Source organism: Acomys minous (assembly GCF_964271855.1).
Source record: "Acomys minous genome assembly, chromosome: 18".
Lineage (NCBI taxonomy): Eukaryota > Metazoa > Chordata > Mammalia > Rodentia > Muridae > Acomys > Acomys minous.
This window is the reverse complement of record NC_140501.1, coordinates 50,848,967-50,868,713: the sequence shown is the minus strand read 5'-3', so window position 1 is coordinate 50,868,713 and position 19,747 is coordinate 50,848,967. Positions and strand designations below refer to the sequence as shown.

General features: G+C 41.3%; 1 protein-coding gene across 1 annotated transcript in view; it reads right to left on the bottom strand.

Moving 5' to 3' along the window:
• Nucleotides 1-2,047: 2,047 nt before the first annotated feature.
• ADAM7 (ADAM metallopeptidase domain 7) overlaps nt 2,048-19,747 on the bottom strand; it is a 36,039-nt gene continuing 18,339 nt past the window's right edge. Inside the window, exons 11-23 of the mRNA XM_084766928.1 lie at nt 19,254-19,384; nt 17,311-17,485; nt 15,768-15,857; nt 14,429-14,624; nt 13,909-14,011; nt 12,833-13,019; nt 11,073-11,153; nt 10,418-10,496; nt 9,858-9,963; nt 9,393-9,492; nt 6,276-6,338; nt 4,422-4,478; nt 2,048-3,244 (exon numbers count right to left, since the gene is read on the bottom strand). Coding sequence (XP_084623054.1) covers nt 3,215-3,244; nt 4,422-4,478; nt 6,276-6,338; nt 9,393-9,492; nt 9,858-9,963; nt 10,418-10,496; nt 11,073-11,153; nt 12,833-13,019; nt 13,909-14,011; nt 14,429-14,624; nt 15,768-15,857; nt 17,311-17,485; nt 19,254-19,384 — 1,398 coding nt within the window. The 3' untranslated portion in view covers nt 2,048-3,214. The remainder of the gene's footprint in view (nt 3,245-4,421; nt 4,479-6,275; nt 6,339-9,392; nt 9,493-9,857; nt 9,964-10,417; nt 10,497-11,072; nt 11,154-12,832; nt 13,020-13,908; nt 14,012-14,428; nt 14,625-15,767; nt 15,858-17,310; nt 17,486-19,253; nt 19,385-19,747) is intronic.

Sequence of the window (19,747 nt, the reverse complement as noted above, 5' to 3'; positions counted from 1 at the left end):
CAGTCGTGAGGGGTGGTGGAAATAACAATAAACATAGAGACAAAATTAGTTGAAAGATACTGAGACATTGCAAGAGAGCATGCTAACGACAGACCCAGAAGCCTCAGCTTCCTTTGCTTCCTCACAAATGCATTTCCTTCTCAGGACAAATAGGAGATGATATCTCCAAATGCAGCAGTCCAGCACATCCTGAGAGCAGCAGCATCTGGGAGATTAGATGAAGTCACCGAGACCTGAATGATTAGCTTAGACAAGGTTGGAGAGCTGTAGATAAAATGTAAAAGGACTTGCCTTTGCCCTGAGATTATCTGAAGAAAGGATAAGCAGGTTGGAAGTCTAGAGAGATTACCTAGTGACGCAATAGTGAGGTCAGAGCTTAGGGAAAGGCCCGATATGGTTATAATTAGAGAAGAAATTTGGGGAACAAATAGCCAGATGGTAGTAAATTGAATATGGATACCAAGAGAGAATAGTTGTGGTAAGCTTTTTACAAGAGGTACTGGATAGACTCACACACACACGCACGCACGCACGCACGCACGCACGCACGCACGCACGCACACCAAAAAAAAAAAAAAGAAAAAAAGAAAAAAAAAAAAAGAAAGAAAAACCAGGAAGGTGATTCTTTTAGAAGGCACTTAGATGATACCAAATGTGTACTGTTCACCAACATTGGTCATTTTCAGGAGAATCTGAAAGTGTGCCTGTCCCTTAATTTTAGGTATCAGATTATTGTCTGGTGTAGTGGGACCGAGGAGATCATGCTGGACCTATTCTGAGCTACTCTGTGCTCTTTGAGTTATCGCTTCAGATTGTGCCCAGTTCTGGATGACTCCGTTTTATAAATCCACAGGCTGTACCCTAAGTTAGTCCATAAGAAAGAGTGACTCTACATTCTGTTTACAGATGTAATGATCAGCCACATCAGCATGCAAGGAGGCACAAACTAAGCAGTGAGGACACCTGGAAATGTATATGATATTGTGATGAACATTGGACATTGCTTTTATAATTCATATCAGACGAAACCCCCTTTATCTTAGGCCACAAAAGGAACAACCCAAGACCAAAGAATGGCAAGCAAGCTGTCCAATTACCCAGTCATGTGTCGTGAACCTTATTCATGAAAAAAAAAAAGTCATAGCAAAGGACTCTTGTCTTGGTCCTCACGCTTGAGTTCAGTTTTTTCTGCCCATGACAGTCAGTCCACCTCAAGGTGACCCTTGTGGCCTTCTGTCAGTGCCTGCATTTGATATCTGACCTGAATAACTCTGCTTCTGTACCCCTACCATGGAATGCTCCTGGACACCTGCATCAACTCTCCACTACGGTTTTCTTGGACACCAGCATCAGCTGCTTGCTCTTTGCAACCAAGCTCATTAACACTTTCTTAGTCATTCTGTAAAATACATAACAGCATATTATTGTGTATGATCTACAAGTGAATTATTAATTAACATAGAATGAAAGCAGCTGAGACTATCAGTGGCAAGGCCAGCTATCAAGCAAAATCACAGCCAATGAAACTGAAACAGCATGTGGATTTGCTGTTACGTGATGAATTCTGAAGTTGTGGAAAGATAAAACACACTTAGAGCTCTGCCACTGAGCTACATCAACAGGCAATATTTTCTCAAGACAAACTCTCCGTGTGTTGCTGAGACTGCCTTGAGCTCACTACACAGCTTATGCTGGCTTTATACTCTCCAGTTCCTTGCCTCTTTCTCCCAGGTCCTGGGATCTCCTCTGCCTTATCCTCTTCTTCCTCCTCCTCCTAGTCCTCCACTTCCTCCTCCTCTCCCTCCCCTTCTCTCCCTGATGTTATCTATCCTCTGCCTCTCCTTTCCCCTCTTTCCCCTCCCCTCCCCTCCTCATAAGCTACAATCCTGGTATTCTTTCCTAAAGAAGCAGCTTTGGTTAAAAGCATCAATAGGATGCTCTGGGAAGCTGTGTGATGTGCTGAGTCACCAGGGTTATCACTGGCTCCTCCTGGAGGATAAACAGCAACAGCAGCAACAGAAACATCACCAATGACAGACAGCATGCTTCAGCTTTTATTTCGTTGAATCAGAAAAATTTTTCATTTAGCGATTGAGAACTTTATTTCACAGTATGAGGGAAAAAACAAGCTATAGCTTCAATAGGCTTAATAGTTCCCAACAAGAAAAGAGAGCATGAGAGAGTGTTCCCTACCACTGACATCCCTATAGGGAAGCAACCTATCCACGGGCCTGCAGTGATCTGCAGTACAGAAAATGGACACCAAGAACTCTCATCTCTGTTTCCTGAGGGCTCGGAGACCTCTCCTGCACATACAAAGGTGGAGGGGACTCTTAAAAATCCCTGTCACCCTCTGAACTTCTTATAGAATTCTAGGGAGGCAGACCTAGAATCCCAGAGCTTCTTGGAGCCCCTGATGAGCTTTCTGACTATCCTGTCCTCAAGGCAGCCATTCTTTTGTTCTCTCCATGTTTAGTCAACTTCCATTACCGTCTGTCCTGTTCTGACGTCCCTGGCACCTCTGCAGAAGATGATTTCACCTAAAGCAGATGTCAGTGGTATAGCTTGCAAATCAAAGTCTGTCTGTCTGCTTTGCTCTTTCTTTCTGCTTATTTTGTTGTTAGTTCTGGGGGTTGAACCCAGGGTATCCTCTATTCTGCTACACCACTGAGCTCATCCCTAATGTCCCTAGTGCATTTTTAAATGTTATGCTTTCCTTAAAGAGCTCTCATTAAGTGTCCCAGACTTGATGTGACCTCTCTCTGCAGCCCACATAGACCCTGAACCTATGATCCTCCTGCCTCCTCCTGCAGGATTCACAGGTCTGGGCTATCTGGCCTGAAAGTGTGTGCCTTTGTGACCCCAACAAAGTCACCAATCGTTAGCTTTGTTTGTTTCTTGTCATGTGAGGCTCTACATGATCACTGTCCAGTTTTTGATTCTTACAAAAGTAACAAGATCAATACCATGCAGGAAATTAACTAGAGCAGAGAGACTTCCTATTTGTACTTTAAGTTAAAGCCCATTGGAAAATTCATATGCAATTTTGCTGTGCTATAACTTGTAGGTTCTATGACTCAATACTAACAGAAAGATACTATTTCTCTTGGATATTTTCTGTACAGGTAAAGAATATTTGGGAAAGAATGGAAATCTGTTTAGCAGACATCACAGATGTGACGGTCTGCACGGAGGATCTTCAGCCCAGTCTTGCTCAGCCACTTTCGATATCCAGTTTCAAATTCTAAACAGAAGCATATGGTGAAAAATTAGCTGTTTTCTGTAGAATCTGTAAACATCTATTTTAGTCCCTCATTTATATTTACAAACTGAAATTAGCTTCATGAGTTCTGTTTTAATATTTAAAATTATTTACTTATTATTGTTGTGTGTTTGTGTGAATGTGCATGTGAGTGTGTTTGCGTGTGTGTGCATGCACACCACAGTATACCTGTAGCTGGCTGTCAGAGGACAACTATTGGGACTTGCTCGTTTCATCATGGGATCCTGGGATCGAACTCAGGTGGTTGGGTTGGCACAGCAAGCACCTCGCCTGCTGAACCTTATCACTGGCCCATTGTGTTATTTTTACTCACATCCCTTGGATAATAGCCATGGCTGTTTGTACTCTAAATGAGTGGGCTGATCACAACAGGACTGTGGTAATTTCACTCTATACCAAGATGCTAAGTAGCATGCTCTCCCGCAGGAGTGTCTCCACTCTCTACTCTTGTGTGAAACAGGAGGAACAGAAAGATTATTAGAAAATGCTCTACTTTGTCCATCCTAGCATATCTGTACTGGCCAAGTTTCTCTTCCAAAATATTCTGTGGAGAAAAAGAGAGTGTCCAGCACACTGCAGAAACTTCACAAAAACAAGTGAAAGAAAGAAAGCAGAAGCTCAGAAATATAGTTCTGCTTACTTGACAAAAATTTTTAGAATTTTTTCCAATGTAAACATAGTCATTCAAATAGGCCAGTCCCTCTTACCTGCCATTGCCTGTTGGCTTGATAAGAAAAATCTTTAGTAAGGGAGCAATTTGGTAAACAATGTTCTCTTGCCATGGCAACCAGCTTGTCATGCTCTGTTAAGTATACCAAGGAACCCCAACTTGTGGGTATGGCCAATAAAATCTGAGGAAACTGTCATTTTCATTATTCTTAGAACATGTTGTGAGTCTGATACCGTTAATTTTTTACCTTATTCCTTCCACAAAGCTTAAAAATATTAGTGTAAATACACATTGAAGTATACTCTATAGAAGTTTCAGAGTGTCTGTGAAGACAATTTTTACCATTTTATCTTCTCTGGTAAGTGTAGAGGATGTCACTAGCCAGTGAATGGATAGGTCAGGGACACTCAAGAAAGCCAGTATTTGAAAATTTAAATAGAGGAGGTGCTTCCTGTCAGAGGAGCTTACCACATTGTCACTTTGCTTGGGATCTGCAATTCCTCTTGAGTCCTTCCTGACAGATTTCTATAACACATAAAGTATGCTTTATCAGGAACTGAGTTAGTTATTTCTAGTCACACACACACACACACACACACACACACACACACACACACGGCTGACCACTTCTTCCTCCATGAAAATCATCTAAGGTAGCTCATAAATCATTAATGGAAGGGGAGGCTGAGGACACTTCTGCTTACCTAAGGCCTCACAGGAAGCCACTAGGTCTAGTGTGTGAATCTCCTAGAGTATGTTATGTAAGAGACTTTTCAAGTATGTCTTCTGAAACCCACTAGAACCATCTTTGACAGGGACCACAGAGGTGCTGCAGGGAACGCAGTGGAAATTTCCATGCACAGAGTCTGTCAGACATACTATGAGATCCCTCCTGTGATACCGAAGCAGCCCGGGCAGACAACTCTGAGCAGACCGTCCTTCATCCATTTAGAGAAAACAGAAACTGCAGCTTTGAGAAGCTTGGTGTGTCCATATATCGCCTAACTCCAAGTATGAAGGAGCTTCATGTGAGACTTTGAAGATGCACATGTTGGGCTGGAGTGATGGCTCAGTGGTTAAGAGCACTGGCAGCTCTTCCAGAGGTCCTGAGTTCAATTCCCAGCAACCACATGGTGGCTCATAACCATCTATAATGAGATCTGGTGCTCTCTTCTGACAGGCAGATGTACATGCAGGTAGAGCACTCATATACATAAAATAAATAAATAAATCTTAACAAAAAAAAAAGAAGATGCACATGCATTGGTGTCATTCCTAGAGAATCTGTACTAAGTCTTGGTTTTCACTATATTGATTAGCTGAGTCCAGAGCCCTGGAGCTGGTCAAGACCTCGGTGAAATCATTGTTTCTTCCCCCTCAAAACAGGGACCATGATTGGGTGGTGTGTGTGTAATACATTCATTTAAAAATAGAACTTGAATGACAAAAGCCAACCCAATGATTATAGTGACTAATACCAGCAGGACCACTTCCAAACACGCACGCAAAGGACTCTAAACCCAACCGTGGAGGTTATCTGACATCCATGTGCAATGGTGCAATATTCACTAGAACGAGAAAGTGGAATCAGCCCAGAAGCTCTTCAACAGATAATTGAGGTAGTGTAAAGACTGTAATACACACAATGGAATTTCATTCAGCCATAGTGAACAATCAGGTCACAGAAGGCAAGAAGGTGGACAGAGCTGGAAATTACTCTGTTACATGAATTAACCCAGACTCTGAAGGACAAATAGCTCATGTGTCTCTCCAATGTGGACCCTGGCTCAACTTTGCATTTGGGTGTAGTTATAGATCACAAAACTAGAAGGAGAGTACTTGAGATGAGGGGAAAGTAGGCTTTAAGTAAAGAGGTGGAGGAGATGGTAATAGAATATATATGGCACAAAAGTAGAGAGGAGCCTACTAGGGGTAAAAGGGCACAGGAGAAGTGGAAAGAATAAGGGTCAAAGCAGAGAGAGAGAGAAAAAACAAAGCATGTGAAGAAAAGGCCATACTGAAACCCATAACTATGTATTATAATTAAAAGAAACTATTTTTAAACTGCAGCTAATGGACAAGAGTATATGACAAAGTCTGAACATTTTAAACAAAAGGTGTCTCCAGAACGTAGGCTCGTTTCATTCTTTCCTGCACAGCTTCGCCAGGCTGAGCACGTGATCATACTAGAGTGAGTTAGTTACGTTTCAACTTAACACCTGGGTGATGTTACTGGGCCTTTTCAAGGAACTAACAGTTGTTAAGATACAACAAAATGAGGTGTATGTAGGTGGACACAACAAACCAAGAGAAGGGACATACCAGTGTGATGTAGTGAGGGCTTGAAAGGCTGGAAGGAGGGCTTTCCAATGATGCTGCTGTACTCTGTGATGGAAAGACATTGTTAACTTGCAGTTAGCACTTAAGAAAGGCTCACTATTTCTAAGACCACAGAGTATATATTCTATCCTGGGGCAAAGGCCTAGTAAATGTACAAGTAAGAAAAGAGGAGAGACAGTAACTTTCCCTAGATCGCTGAGTATTTCCAAGATCTGTTCCATAAAGAACATACATGAGAGAAGACAGGATCTTCTTAGTAGGCCAGATGAGTCGGCTAGTCTTCAAATCTCAAAAGTTTTTTTGGCATTCTGAAAGGCTACAGTCACTTACATTGTTTTGACCCTGGAAGCTCTTTGGGTCATACATATAAAATGACTAAAGATGTCTTCTCCAAACCACAGCTTTGATGAAGATTGGCCTTCCATGGGGAGTTAATATGTCAAAAAAAATTATTCAAACTATTACTCATAGAATTCTATGACAAGTAATTTAAATCCCTAAATATGAAATTTGAGAGCCCACGGCCTCCTCCTGTAAAGTCCATGAAACTCTACAGTAGTCCATGTGTATCCCTGCTAAACTGAATTATTCTGACAGTCAATAAATTTCTTTCCTTAGAGTATCCTATTTAACAACAACAACAAAAAATGCCAAAAAGCCACTAAGGAGTTTATAATCTTAGCTCTTTTGTTTTGGTATTGGGACGGGGTCTCATGTAGCTGAGGCTGGCCTTGAACTCTGTATTCTCCTGCCGTTGTCTCTCAAGCAATGAGATCACAGGAATGCACAACTGTTTCTAATTTAAATTTGCAGACTCGACAAGTAACAAATATGTCCAGCTCTGTTTAAACCCTTGACTGGCTTCTCTGACAGTTCCCCTGCCACCATCCCATGGTTTAGAGGACTTCAACCTGACTCTTAGCTCATGAAATGCACCTAATTTACACACATTAATTAAGAGAGAAACTGGAAAGCACATAAGATATAGTAGATAATTAACATACAGTGAGGGATAAATATATATATCAAACACTTTACAAAGTGCTTCAATTTTTTTATTTATTTAAATTTGGACCAACTATGTGAGATCAATATGAGCATCATATAATTCCCATGCCAGAAACTCCTCCATGTACATGTGGGAAAATGTCACCTTATTTTCTGTTCATAAAAACAAATAATTCAGATTTGTGTTTAACCATCTCAGGGTTAACAATGGCATAGTAAAAGGCACAAATTGGTGAAGAAGAAGCTAAGCTACCATATAATAAGAGAAAGATATACTATTCGTGCTTTTGTGCTGAGTGGCCTGTGTGCATTGTGAGGGTGGAGAGAATATGCTCCTCAAATATTAGACAAAAGCCAGCCTTTTTGGAAGCAAAGCATCTAGTCAAAGGGTTCAAAATATCTAGAACTGTGCAATCAGACATCCATCAAAATCCTGAAGGTTCTGAATTTCAAAACACTGGAGCTTTCCATATTTGACCACGTCCTCTTGGTGGGGAGGCCTGATGGCACCCGGAGAAAGGATAAGCAGGCTACCAGGATGAGACTTGATAAACTGGGACCATATCATGGGGGAGGAGATAACCTTCTCTCACAGACCTAAGGGAGGGGAATCAGGTGAAAGAGGGGGGGGGGGGAGGGATGAATGGGAGGATACAAGTGAGGGGAAAACAATTGAGAAGTGATATAAATAAATTAATAAAAAATAAAAATAAAAATAAAAAAGGAGCCAAAACAAGTCAAGACAAAAAACACAGGAGCGTTGGCTCAGTGGTTAGAAGTACTCACTGCTCTTGCAGAGGGGCTAGGTTTGGTTCCTAGGCACAACACACTCACAACTGGATACAACTCCAACTTCAGGGCTCTATTGCCCTCTTCTGGGCAATAAGGCACCAGCACACATATATACATGCAGGCAAAGCACACTCATAAAAAAAAATCTTTTGTTTTCTTGTTTTTTTGAGACAGGGTTTCTCTGTGTAGCCTTGGCTGTCCTGGAGTCGCTTTGTAGACCAGGCTGGCCTTGAACTCACAGAATTCTACTGCCTTTGCCTCCCCGAGTCCTGAGATTACAGGCATGTGTCACCACGCCTGGCTAAAAACAAATCTTTGTTTTAAAAAAAAAAGATTTATCACTCTATTTTTATTGCCAGTGTATCTAGAAAGAGTTGACTGATATAAAAAAAAAAATCGAGACTCTCATCCTTTCCTCAAGGCTTGGGTCCTGACAGACAGTCTATCATTCTGTTAGGGTCATCTTGAAAATAATAGTACTTACTTAGTCAGTTACACAAAAAGCCTGCCCAGGTGTAATGGTGGCATGAGGCTCTGATTCCAGCACTCAAGACCCTGCAGAATGAGGATAGCCTTGACTCTGAGGCTAGCCTGGGCTGTGTGTTTTCCATTTAACACGGGAGATCCTTAGAGTTTCTTATAGAAGTTTCAATTGTGATTTTTTTTAAACTCCCTTTCTGTTTTTTTATTTCTAATACAATATTATTTTGAGAACTTAGTTTATACAATTTAATTCTCCTGGGTTTAATTCAATTTGTTTTATAAATTTTCCATTGGTACACAAAAGTAATATTTTATTTAATTGGTACCTTCTGCTCTGCATTTAGTCTTGGTTATTGCTTAAGGTTTGTTCGATGCTGCCCTCCTTCCCTCCCCCACTTACCCAGACAGCAAAAGCTTCACCTGTGTAGGACTCCTCATTCAGTGCCTTCTAATCTCACCGTACCCGGCTCTCTGGTACGTCTATGTTGTAGAGTGGGCTCACCCTAAGCCAAGGCCAGTGAGGTGGTTCGGTTTGCATATGTGTCTAGGCTTACACAGCTAAAAGACCAAAGTTCAATCCCCCAAACACACTTAATGGTGAAAGATGGGAACTGATTCCATAAAGTTGACCTCTGACCTCTCTGTCTCTCCCTCTCTCCTTTTCCCTCTCTCTATACACACATACACTATATATATATATATATATATATATATATATATATATATATATATATAGAGAGAGAGAGAGAGAGAGAGAGAGATTAATGAGAAAATGAAAATGATAGTTCATAACTGCCACAAGTGAAAGTATCTCACGTGTAGGGGATGGATATCTGTCAAGATCGGATCGCTCCTTGTGTGATGCTCATTAGGAAAGTATCCTTTATTCTCTACTCCCCGTATTTCTCTAGGAGAGCTGTAAGGAAGAGAAAGGGAACACTGACACACTCTACGGAGATAGACAAGTGATGACACTTAAACCACACACAATATTTTTTAAGTGATGTCCCTTGAACCTTGTAACAATTCAATTTATAATATCTCAGAAAGAAACCAACATTCATATTTTATGAGAGCTGAGCAGGCTTTCAACATATAACAATGCTTGAAAACCATGGGGAGAAGAATTTGGATATGAACGGGCACACAAAACTTTGATTTGGGAAGCTTCTCTGTTCTTTAGTACTTGGCTAGGACCACCCCACATTGAGGTAATCTGCGACTACTGAGTTACTATGTGCTTAGTGGTGGCCTGCTTTGACTCAGACGATCCAGACATACCCTTGAACTTGCTTTATCTTGATGCATTTCTGGTAACGAATTAATAATACGACAAGCCCGACACCGATAATAAGCAGGACAAGTACAACCACCATGATGGAGACACCTACAACAGAAGAACAAACAAACAAGATTTCGGCTAGGCATCTACTGTAGGACAGTCCAAGGCCAACAACGGTTGCAACTTCAGTTCTTCTTCCTACAACATGGCACAAATTACAATTTGTATTAACAATGAACAATCAATTCCAAGATTCCATGATGCTTAACGAAAGCCATAGTCAGCAAGAAAATTTCTGCTTGCTAGTTTTTAACTAACTGTAATATAAAATCCCCCATTTTGTTTTGGATTTCAGAAGTCATAGCCACTGATGGATAGAAGATACATGAATTCTGAAAGGCAAATGTGGCAAGATTAGTTTGGGTCTCCCAACATGCAAAATAGTAAGGTGGGATCATAAAAACCTAGGTAGAAAAACAACAAGTACATGGCAGATGGAAAAAGGGTTTTCTTGGTGGGAGACTTTGGGTATGTGAATACTCTATTCTAGAGTGCTTACTGGTAAGGTTCAAAGCTTCTCCCCAGTCTGTAATTATTGGTGCTTCCTCACATTGGCACTCAGGGTCATGGTCATCCACCTGGAAGAGCAGTCAATAATGTCTTGTTACTGTTATTGCATGACTGATGGAAGCTATGTTTTGCAGATTATCTATGCTAATTTTAGTTTTATATCAAGTCCACACATCCATGTATACATACATATAAACATCTAGTACTTGAAAGACCACTTTATATACATCTTAAGAAATTCTAACTGATCAACTCAGTGTAGGGAAAATGTTCCACCTAAATATAAATTGATTATACTGAGCAGTGTTCAGCTGAAAACAAATTTAGAATTTGTGCATTTTTCCAAAAAGCTTTGGGCTAATGCTGATACTGGTGTAATTTAACTGTAAGTGATCTTAGGGAAAAATTAAACCTTAAAGTAACTTCATGCTTAAGATATATATATGTACATAAATGGTTTCTAAATGACCAATCTGATAATAAATTATTTACTTGTAGCATTGACAGTGTCTATGTGTAATAGGCTTGGCTCTTCACACTGATTTTACTAAAGAATCAGCATACTTCCACAGAGGCTGAGGAATTAAGGCTAAGGTTTAAAAATGACTGGTCGGACACTACGTTAAGTGGCAATGAAATCTTACAGCACTTTCATCACACTGGGAGGAGCAGTTGGTTGAATTGTAGGCCTCCTCCATGTGTACACAGTCGCCATTGCTGCACACCTGGAAAGGAAAGTAACAGGCATGAATTAGAGTGATGCAGCTTATAAGACATTTGATTTTACACAGCAGAGTATGAAATTATACACTCCTTCATATGCGGCTTAATTACATGTTCGATACATCATTGGGGCAGATTGTTTCACACCCATGACACCCGTGGTGTCAACCTCTCTGTGAGGATCACAAGCTCAATTAAGGTATAGTGCTGGGAAATGACTTGCTTTGATTTTTGCCATCTTTGTTTAGCCAAAAGGTAGAACCACAAAGGTAGTTTTGCAATTCCTCTATGCCAATGGAGGGAACAATCCTCCCTCCCTCTGCTGTGCTTTTTCTCCTTTCCTCTTTTTAAAAATTCCATAGTCTTCCACCGTTCTTCCCTTCCCTCCCCTTCTCTTGCATCTTTTTTCTGTTAGTACCGTACTCTAGCCAAGCAGATGGGAACGAAGGAGCCCTGTGTTGTGTGTTTGTGTAGGAATTTCTTTCTTAAAAATAGAAGACTTTTCTGTACTCTCATTTTTGTTGAAGAATTATTCGTAATAATGGAGATATTGGCTCAACTTAAGTATCCATCAATAGATGGATGGCCAGACAGACAATGGCATATGACTTAGCTGAAAATTGAATAAAAGCATGTTGTTTGTTGCATCTTGAATAAGTATGGAGACAGGTTATGTCAGATACACCAGGAACAGAGACAGATAGGAATTCTCAATCATGTGTAAAAGCCTAAAACATTGACCTTAAGGAAGCAGAGAACTGAATTGTGGTTTCCTGAGGCTGGCAAGTTGGCCAGGGAAAGGAGAAAGGGAACTCTAGTTAGTAGGTTTACAATTTCAATTAACCAGGAAGAATAATTTCTAGTTATTCATAGTATAGCAGAATATTTGGAATTAATACTAACTTACTGAGTATTTTAACATAATTAGTAGAGAGGATTTGGGTATTCCCAACATTTAAAAAATGGTCACAGATTTAAGTGGTGTCCATCCTGATTTCTCGGATTTGGTTGTTGCTCATGCTACATATTTACTAGAAGATCATGCTGTAGTCAACATATATTCATAATAATTAAATATAGATCATAATAATTGTTAAAAGCTGGAAGATATAGTAAAAAGTCTTTCCTGTTTTCTCTCTGTTCAAAAATAAGTATATCAAACCAAGCTGAAATCTGTGTAGTCACAGTACTCTGCAGATAGCGAGCTCTCTTCCGTATATGCACTGGCTTCCGGGAAAGCATTTCTGTTGGGAATGCTCTGTGTGTGGCAGTCTCAAGTGCATTTTTCTGTAGGCCTTGGGAATCCAGCCTGATTACTGAAAGCCTAGTACTTAGCCAGTAAATATGCCTAAATGGATAAAATAAATGAAGAGTGCTTGTCACCATCAGTAACATTAATTGGTGTTAGAAGCCATGTGTGATTTCCTTAGATGCCCATTTCAAGATGCCAATTAAACATGTTTGTAGCAATTACATATAATTTAGCATAAGTACAATTAAACAAGAATAATATTACCATATTATTACAATCCTCTCCCTCAGTAATTTACAGGCAACATTGCCATTGTTTCTGTTTCCTCATTTAGAAACAAAGCCCGCTTGAAACCAATGACAGCAACTGATGATGTTCCTGCATCCCTGGACCGACAACTTTTAATCAGACGCAAAGCGTTCCCCTTACCATTCCCTCTCCACATTTTGTTCCAGAGTTAACCAGGCCAATGTCCTTAGAATTGTGGTATAAAAACACGGTCGTGCATTTGATGGTCACATTCTGTTTCGGGTTCTTAAGGTTATAGTCTTTATCCTCTCCTAGGAGTAGTGAGCGCTGGCCTCCTACGCAGTATATCTTTCCGCATTTGAGATCGCTGCGGGAAAAGCAGAACGTTCTCAGGCGTAGGACCAGTAACCAAAGCAACTGTCAGTGCCCAGACAATCAGCCCAGCCGCTTTCCTCTAAACCTGTTTTGTTGGCAGATTCAAGGGCCATAGTAGGTTGAGAACGCTCTCGGACATTTAAAGCTCCGACTCGAAGAACTGACGTGAATAAGTAAAGTACACAGGAAAATCACCGAAAGATTTCTCCGTTCTCAAAACTCAGTATTCATTGAAGTTCGCAAAGAATATTTAGTAGTAGTTTGGGTTAGCACAGCTTCAGTGGGGACAGTAAGAAGCACTTCTGTGCTCTCATGTTTTGATATTAACTAATTCTGGCGAGCCCGAGGGTCGCTGCTGAAAGTTACTGAGAGGGAAGGGAAGGAGCTCCTTTTTCACACAGTGCATATGGAAAAAATAGTGAACTTGACTAAAGGTTGGGGGTTGTTCTTTTCAGTCCAACTCCTATTTTGTCCCAAGGGAAAGTGCAGAACTGCAGCTTAGAGACCAGGAAGCAAGCACATCATCTCACTTCCAACTTTCTCCACCCTACTAGCACCTGTCTTTAAATGCCTTCGCTGCTTTTCTTCACTCTTTCATTTCCCCCCTTTAAAACACATTTTTTTTCGTTCCCATTTGTCCTCGATTGTTAGCGCTCCTCCCCACCCTTTCTTTCCTCCAGCCTTACCCTTTCTTTGTTCTTTATACTACAGGTCCCCAGCTTATCAACACAGAGATTTTCACTAAATCAATGAAGCCAGGGGTCTGTACCCTCCACTCTCTTCCTAATTCCCAGCAGAATGAGATTAGAAGCCATCAGAACAGAAGCCTTTTTGAGTTTTCAGTACACTTTCGCAGGGACCTATTTCTGTTGGGCACTTACTTGTCTTCACAGGGAACAAATGTGTTTCCCCTCTTTTTGCAGTATCCAAATCTGTTGCCTTTTTTATTTATCCTGTAGCAAAGATTGTGACTCTCTTGTGCTCCTGGGGTTCAAAAACCAAAGGATAAACATTTTTAAAATGAAAACACGAGTATTGGGAATCATAAAGCACGTCACTTCCTAACACAGTTAAGCTTGTCAAATCATGCCACAAACGGATGCAGTAGGACGGAATCCATAAATCATGGAGAACAAATGCATTGAGTCAGTAGAGTGGTTTAAGTAGGAATAGAGCTATGCGAGAGCAACCTTATGTGCACTAGCTCTAATACAAAGCTAATTGATTATACTGAAGGTAAAATCAGCAATAGAGGTTTCAGCCAGAGACGCTAGACGAGACCTTGAATGTCACGTCATAACTTCTATTATCTCCAACTGTGCCCCCTCAAATTCTTAGAAGATAGTCACAGAGAAATACGGACTAGTGTCTCGATCATTCATTCCTACAGCTGTCTCTCACCATCACTGAACAGCTCTGAGCACTGGTCACCCCGAGTGGGGCACTGCCCCATAAAGCAGTAGCCTTCTCCTTTCTTGCAAGGAAATCCGTTGGCTTGAAACAGGTCCTTAGGACACTCAGGGGAGTGGCCAGTACACGCTTCAGGAAAATCACATTCGTTTTTTGCTTGTCGGCATATGGTCCCTGCTTTCTTTATCTGTTGAAAAAAAAAAACAAATATTGGAGTCTTTGATGTGTGAGTTGATGAAACTGAGATTATAGGCAGGAAGTTGGCTTATTTATCTGTAAGAGACTGGCTCACAGCTTCCTTCACAGTGTTAAGAATCATTATCATTTTTAGATGCTAAGACTGTGTGTGTGTGTGCCTGCCTTTAAGGATGTGAAGATGGTAGGATATTTTTAAAAGCTTTATTTGTTTTCTGTATATGAGTCCTTTGGCCTGCATATACTCATGCCTGGTGTCCACAGAAGCCAGAAGTGGGCACCAGATGCCTGGAGGCAGAAATATAGGCAGCTGCGATCCGCCATGTGGGTACTGGGACCCTAACCTGCATCCTCTGCAAGAGCCGGCAGTGCTTTTAACTGCTGAGCAGATTCTCCAGCCCAAGAAAGTGGGTTTCAAATTTGGTATTACAGTCTGAGGCAGAGCTGACATGGATGCCAAAGGGTGAATTGGGAAGACGTCTCATTTACATTGCTTTTCTTCATCTCTTACACTGGTCTGTCCCTCCAGAGAATCCCTAACCGTCTAGTGCATAGCATGGAATCTCTCTCACCGACACATCAGACTTCACAAGGTAAACTGTAACAATCCCCTGCCTTTGGTTGCTCAGGGGAGTGCACAAACATATTTTCTTGAATGTTGTGGGGTTGCTAGAAAGAGTTGAAGGTATATAAGATGATTCTTTGTGAGCTTGAAATCCAGTGGAGCCAAATAAGTGTAAAACATTGGAGCCATCTGAATTTCTGGTCTTTTCTTTTTTTTTTTTTTTTTTAGCTCCAAGATAAACTATGTTTGGGATATCAATTTGCCCCATCCCCTAACTTCTTGAGTTTAAATTGATTATTATCTATCTTCACATGGGCAAGAATAGTGTTGGTCATGTGATTTCACCCCTAAAAACATCAAGGTAAATATCACAGTCTTCTCTTCGCCAAATCAGAACGCCATCTGGTTCAGACACCAAGACATTTCAGATTAAACACTTCTGGGTGCTTACAAGGAATGCTCTCTCCTGGAGTTAGCAATGCAGGGCGACCCATGGCCAGGTAGCGCTTTGTTATTCCACACACCTAAACAAAGAATGCAGAAATCCTTGGGATCCAAGGGCCTCCTCACCTGACAAGATTCACAGCACTCTCCTCCCACACAAGTGAATCCTGGCTTCAGGACACATCTGTGTGCGTCACAGCAAGGGTTAGTGCATTCCTGGCAAGACAGAAAGGGAAACACGACAAATGGGTTTGCGTGTTGGCCCCTATGTGATGATCTAATTACTTGTGCCCCTTCAAGAGCTTCATAGAAATGCAGGGGCCTTGGCTTTGGCATACAGTCAGATTACTGTGTGCTGCTGGGGACTTCTCTCAGGCTCCTTCAGTAGTCCCCAGCTCTCGCTGGCGGGAAGAGAGTCCAAAGACAGTGACCTTCCAGCCTTCTCATGACTTCCATCCCTCATAACGTCCTTGTGCTCAAAGGCTGATGTGAGATAGTGCAATTTCTAAAATCTGATTCTTCCCCTCTGGCTTGGGACGTCATGAATTGCAACCTGAACTCTCTTTCTTTCTTTTCTTGCCCCCAGCCCAATACATTATTGTATCACAACACTAAGACAGGTACTTAGATGTCTTGCCAACTTGGACAACATTAAACTTCAGATGCACTTGTCTGTCTGCATCTGATCAGCTAAGGCCTCCGTACATTAGAACGGAGCCATGGGATACTGCAAAACATGCATAGGTGCAATTGGATCCGTGTCCAAAGCCAGCAACCCTTTCTCATTTCATCTGAGATGTTTAAGTCTTGTTGTCAAGTTCTCTGGACAGGTCAGCCCCATGCTCATGATAGATTCTCCGGACAGGTCAGCCCCATGCTCATGGTAGATTCTCCGGACAGGTCAGCCCCATGCTCATGGTAGATTCTCCTGGTTGCCGTCCTATTAGAGATCTTTGAAGTGTGCAGCGTCTGGAGCTCAGCAGGTTGGTGGGAATGTTAATGGCAGCTGCACTGGAGACCTACTATGCTTCCCACTTTAACACCCCCTTCCCAGAGGTTTACATGCCTTTGTTCATTTGAAGCATAAGTAATACAGAATACATATTTATTTGATAAGCTTTTGGAAGAAATTGCTTCTGAAAGCAGACCAAGAACTACTTGAAAATTTGCCTCCTAAGGCCTTTTCTGTGTTTTCTACACTCCGGTCATTATATGGAAAATTCAAAGGCTTTTTGTCCCTCTACTAAAAGAGACTTTGGTATAATTACAACTGCCCAGCTATGATATAGGCAAACTCTCCAAGGCTCTAAGAAAAACCAGCCAGGAGATGTTTTTACAGAATGGCTACCACCCACGGTGTGTGGCTGAGGGATCAGCATTACAGGTACTTCTTACAGCTCAAGGCACTTCATGTCTAAGTTGCTGTTGTTTGGTTTTTTGGTTTGATTGATTTTTTTTTTGGTGGGGGGCAGGCAAATGCAATGTTGCTGCTCCCTAGTAAGATCACCCCACATGACTTGAGACTTCCTAAGAAAGCTGGGCTCCACCCCCCAGCTTGGCTTCGAATGGACAATAAAAACAGCTTCCTACAGCTTCACTGAGAGCAGGATCATCGGAGATTCCAGCCAGAGCATCGAACCTGTCAAGAGACGACATCATTAGCAAATACCTGCACTGGCCCACAGTCACACTCTTCTCCGTCATCCACCTTCTTGTTCCCACAGAGCGGATAACCACTGGATTCCTCAGGAAGTGGGTTGTTGAGTAGGCATGCAGGGCTCTGATCCCTCAGATACTGCTTGTATTGGTTTAGGCTGCATTTGCTGAATTTTATCGCAGGGATGCTAGAGATGAGATGAGGTGAAAAGGAAGACGTGTCACACAAATGCAGCTGTAAACTTTTAACGGAGACTTGGAAAAGAAACACAAACTGCTGCCTGGCAGAGCAGAGCCACAGCCCAGCTCCTTACTACCTAGCTGTTGTGTCCCAGCAACCCAACCAAGGAACGCCCTTCCAGTGACAAGCTCTGGTTGTGTGTCTTCCAACAAATCCTCCCTGAAGACATCCGTTAGTTGGTTGTCTCTGTTTCCTGTTCCTATTTAACCTCTAATGTGTCCCGCTTATTTTTAAAAGAAATAGTAATTGTTTTTATTTTATGTTATGGGTATTTTTGCCTCTACGTATATCTATGAACCGTGTGTGCAGTGCCTGCAGAGGCCCAAAGAGGGTGCTGGACCCCTGGGAACTAGAGTTAAGGATGACTGAAAGGCTTCCTGTAGATGATGCTCACTGAAGCCCAATCCTGCTCCTAACAACTGAGCCATCTCTCCAGCCCCTAACGTGCCCCTCTTAACATAAGCGCGTGATAATGTAAATCTGCTTTCCCGTCTCTGAAAGATGGCAAAGTTCTCAACCAAATCAAGGAGAACACCATGTTCAGTTCCTTAAAAACAAGCACTAGTTAACGCGGTGCCTAGGACAGCATAGTTCTTTAGTATACTCGTGGAAATAAAGTCCGTAATAATACTAAAAACACCTTTATGATTTCTGAATATCTCCCTTTTAAACTAATACTCCACTGTCTTCTCTCTTCCTTTGGCTTGATTTCCTTCAATAATTAAATACAGAAGAACTTTTAGAGACTAGAGTTCATTAAATGGGGTTGGTATGGTCCTTAGACTATTACTACTTGGAAATCAGTTATTCAGTCCTACTCTGTGACAGCCACTGTGTTTTGAGCTTCAGCTATTTTTCATAATTTTAAAAAATATCTATTTGTTTTAAAATTATTTATGTGTGCTGATGTGTGAGTACAGGTACCCACAGAGGCCAGAAGAGAACATCGGATCCTCTGGACCTAGAGTTACAGGTGCTTGTGAGCCTCTCAGTGTGGATGCTACTAAAATTAGGTCCTCTGAAAGAGCAGAGTGTGCTCTAAGCCGCCGAGCCATGTCTCCAGCTCCAACACTGTACCTTTGGATCAATCAGCATACACAAGAAACCGCTGAGCCTCACATTTTTTTCTTACTCTTCCTGCTATAAAGGAGTCCAAAGATGCACAGGACTCAGGACTGAGGCCTGACCACAAGGCAAGTCCCTCACCCTGTATTATGGAGCAATCTCTAATGGACAATCTGCTTGCACAGGAAAATGAGTTTTCTCCAAAGGAATCTCACTGGGTACATTAACCTCACTTAAGAGTAGGCTCCAAGCCCAGCAGTAAATGGCCAACAGAAAACAAACTAAATGGTATTTTTGAATTCTTTTTGTCTCATATAGCTTTTCTTGGATTTTTTTTTTTTTTTTTTTTTTTTTTTTTTTTTTTGCTTTACTGGTCTTTTACTTGTATATTATGGCTCCAGTTTTGTGTTTTTATACGTTTGGGGATTTTGTTTGTGTGTGTATGTATTTCTTGCGTTTTCACTCTTTTTCCAAGTCTCTCTCTTTTTTTTTGCCTGTTAATGTTAAACGGAGAGAAAAGAAATAGGGTAGAGTTGAGTTGGTGGGGAGGAAGTACGAGGAGTTAGCAGAGGGAAAACTTTGATCAGAATATAATATATGAAAACCTTTCAATAAAAATAAATTTATTATGCACGTTGTCAGAGCCTCACCTTTCACTACTGCTCATCACACATTTCCCCAAGGGACAGGTGCATGGGAAGTCATCATGCTGCATGCCCAGGCTGTGTCCCAGCTGATGCGCCATCCTATTCCCAATTATGTTTACATCTGGCAGAAGATCCTGAATGGGAAAAAACCGGTCACGAGAGCTGTCCATAACAGACCCCAGGGTAGTACACAGGTGTCACTTTAAATCAATGGTTCAAAGGCTCTATTTCTTGACCTTAGTTGGGATACATTTGGGAAAGGATAGACTTAACTATATCTCATCTGTATTTTAGTTCATAACTGTAATTTATAATCAAGTTGGGAAAACTTTTTTCATATTTCTAACTTTATATTTTTGAGCGTACAGCATACTCCTATTTGTTATACTGACAGACTCATTTTTCCAACTAACTAAAAACCCATTAACTAATGTTACTATACCTGACTACTCTATACCGCCAAAGCTTATAATTTGCAGCCATGATCCCCAAAGGAC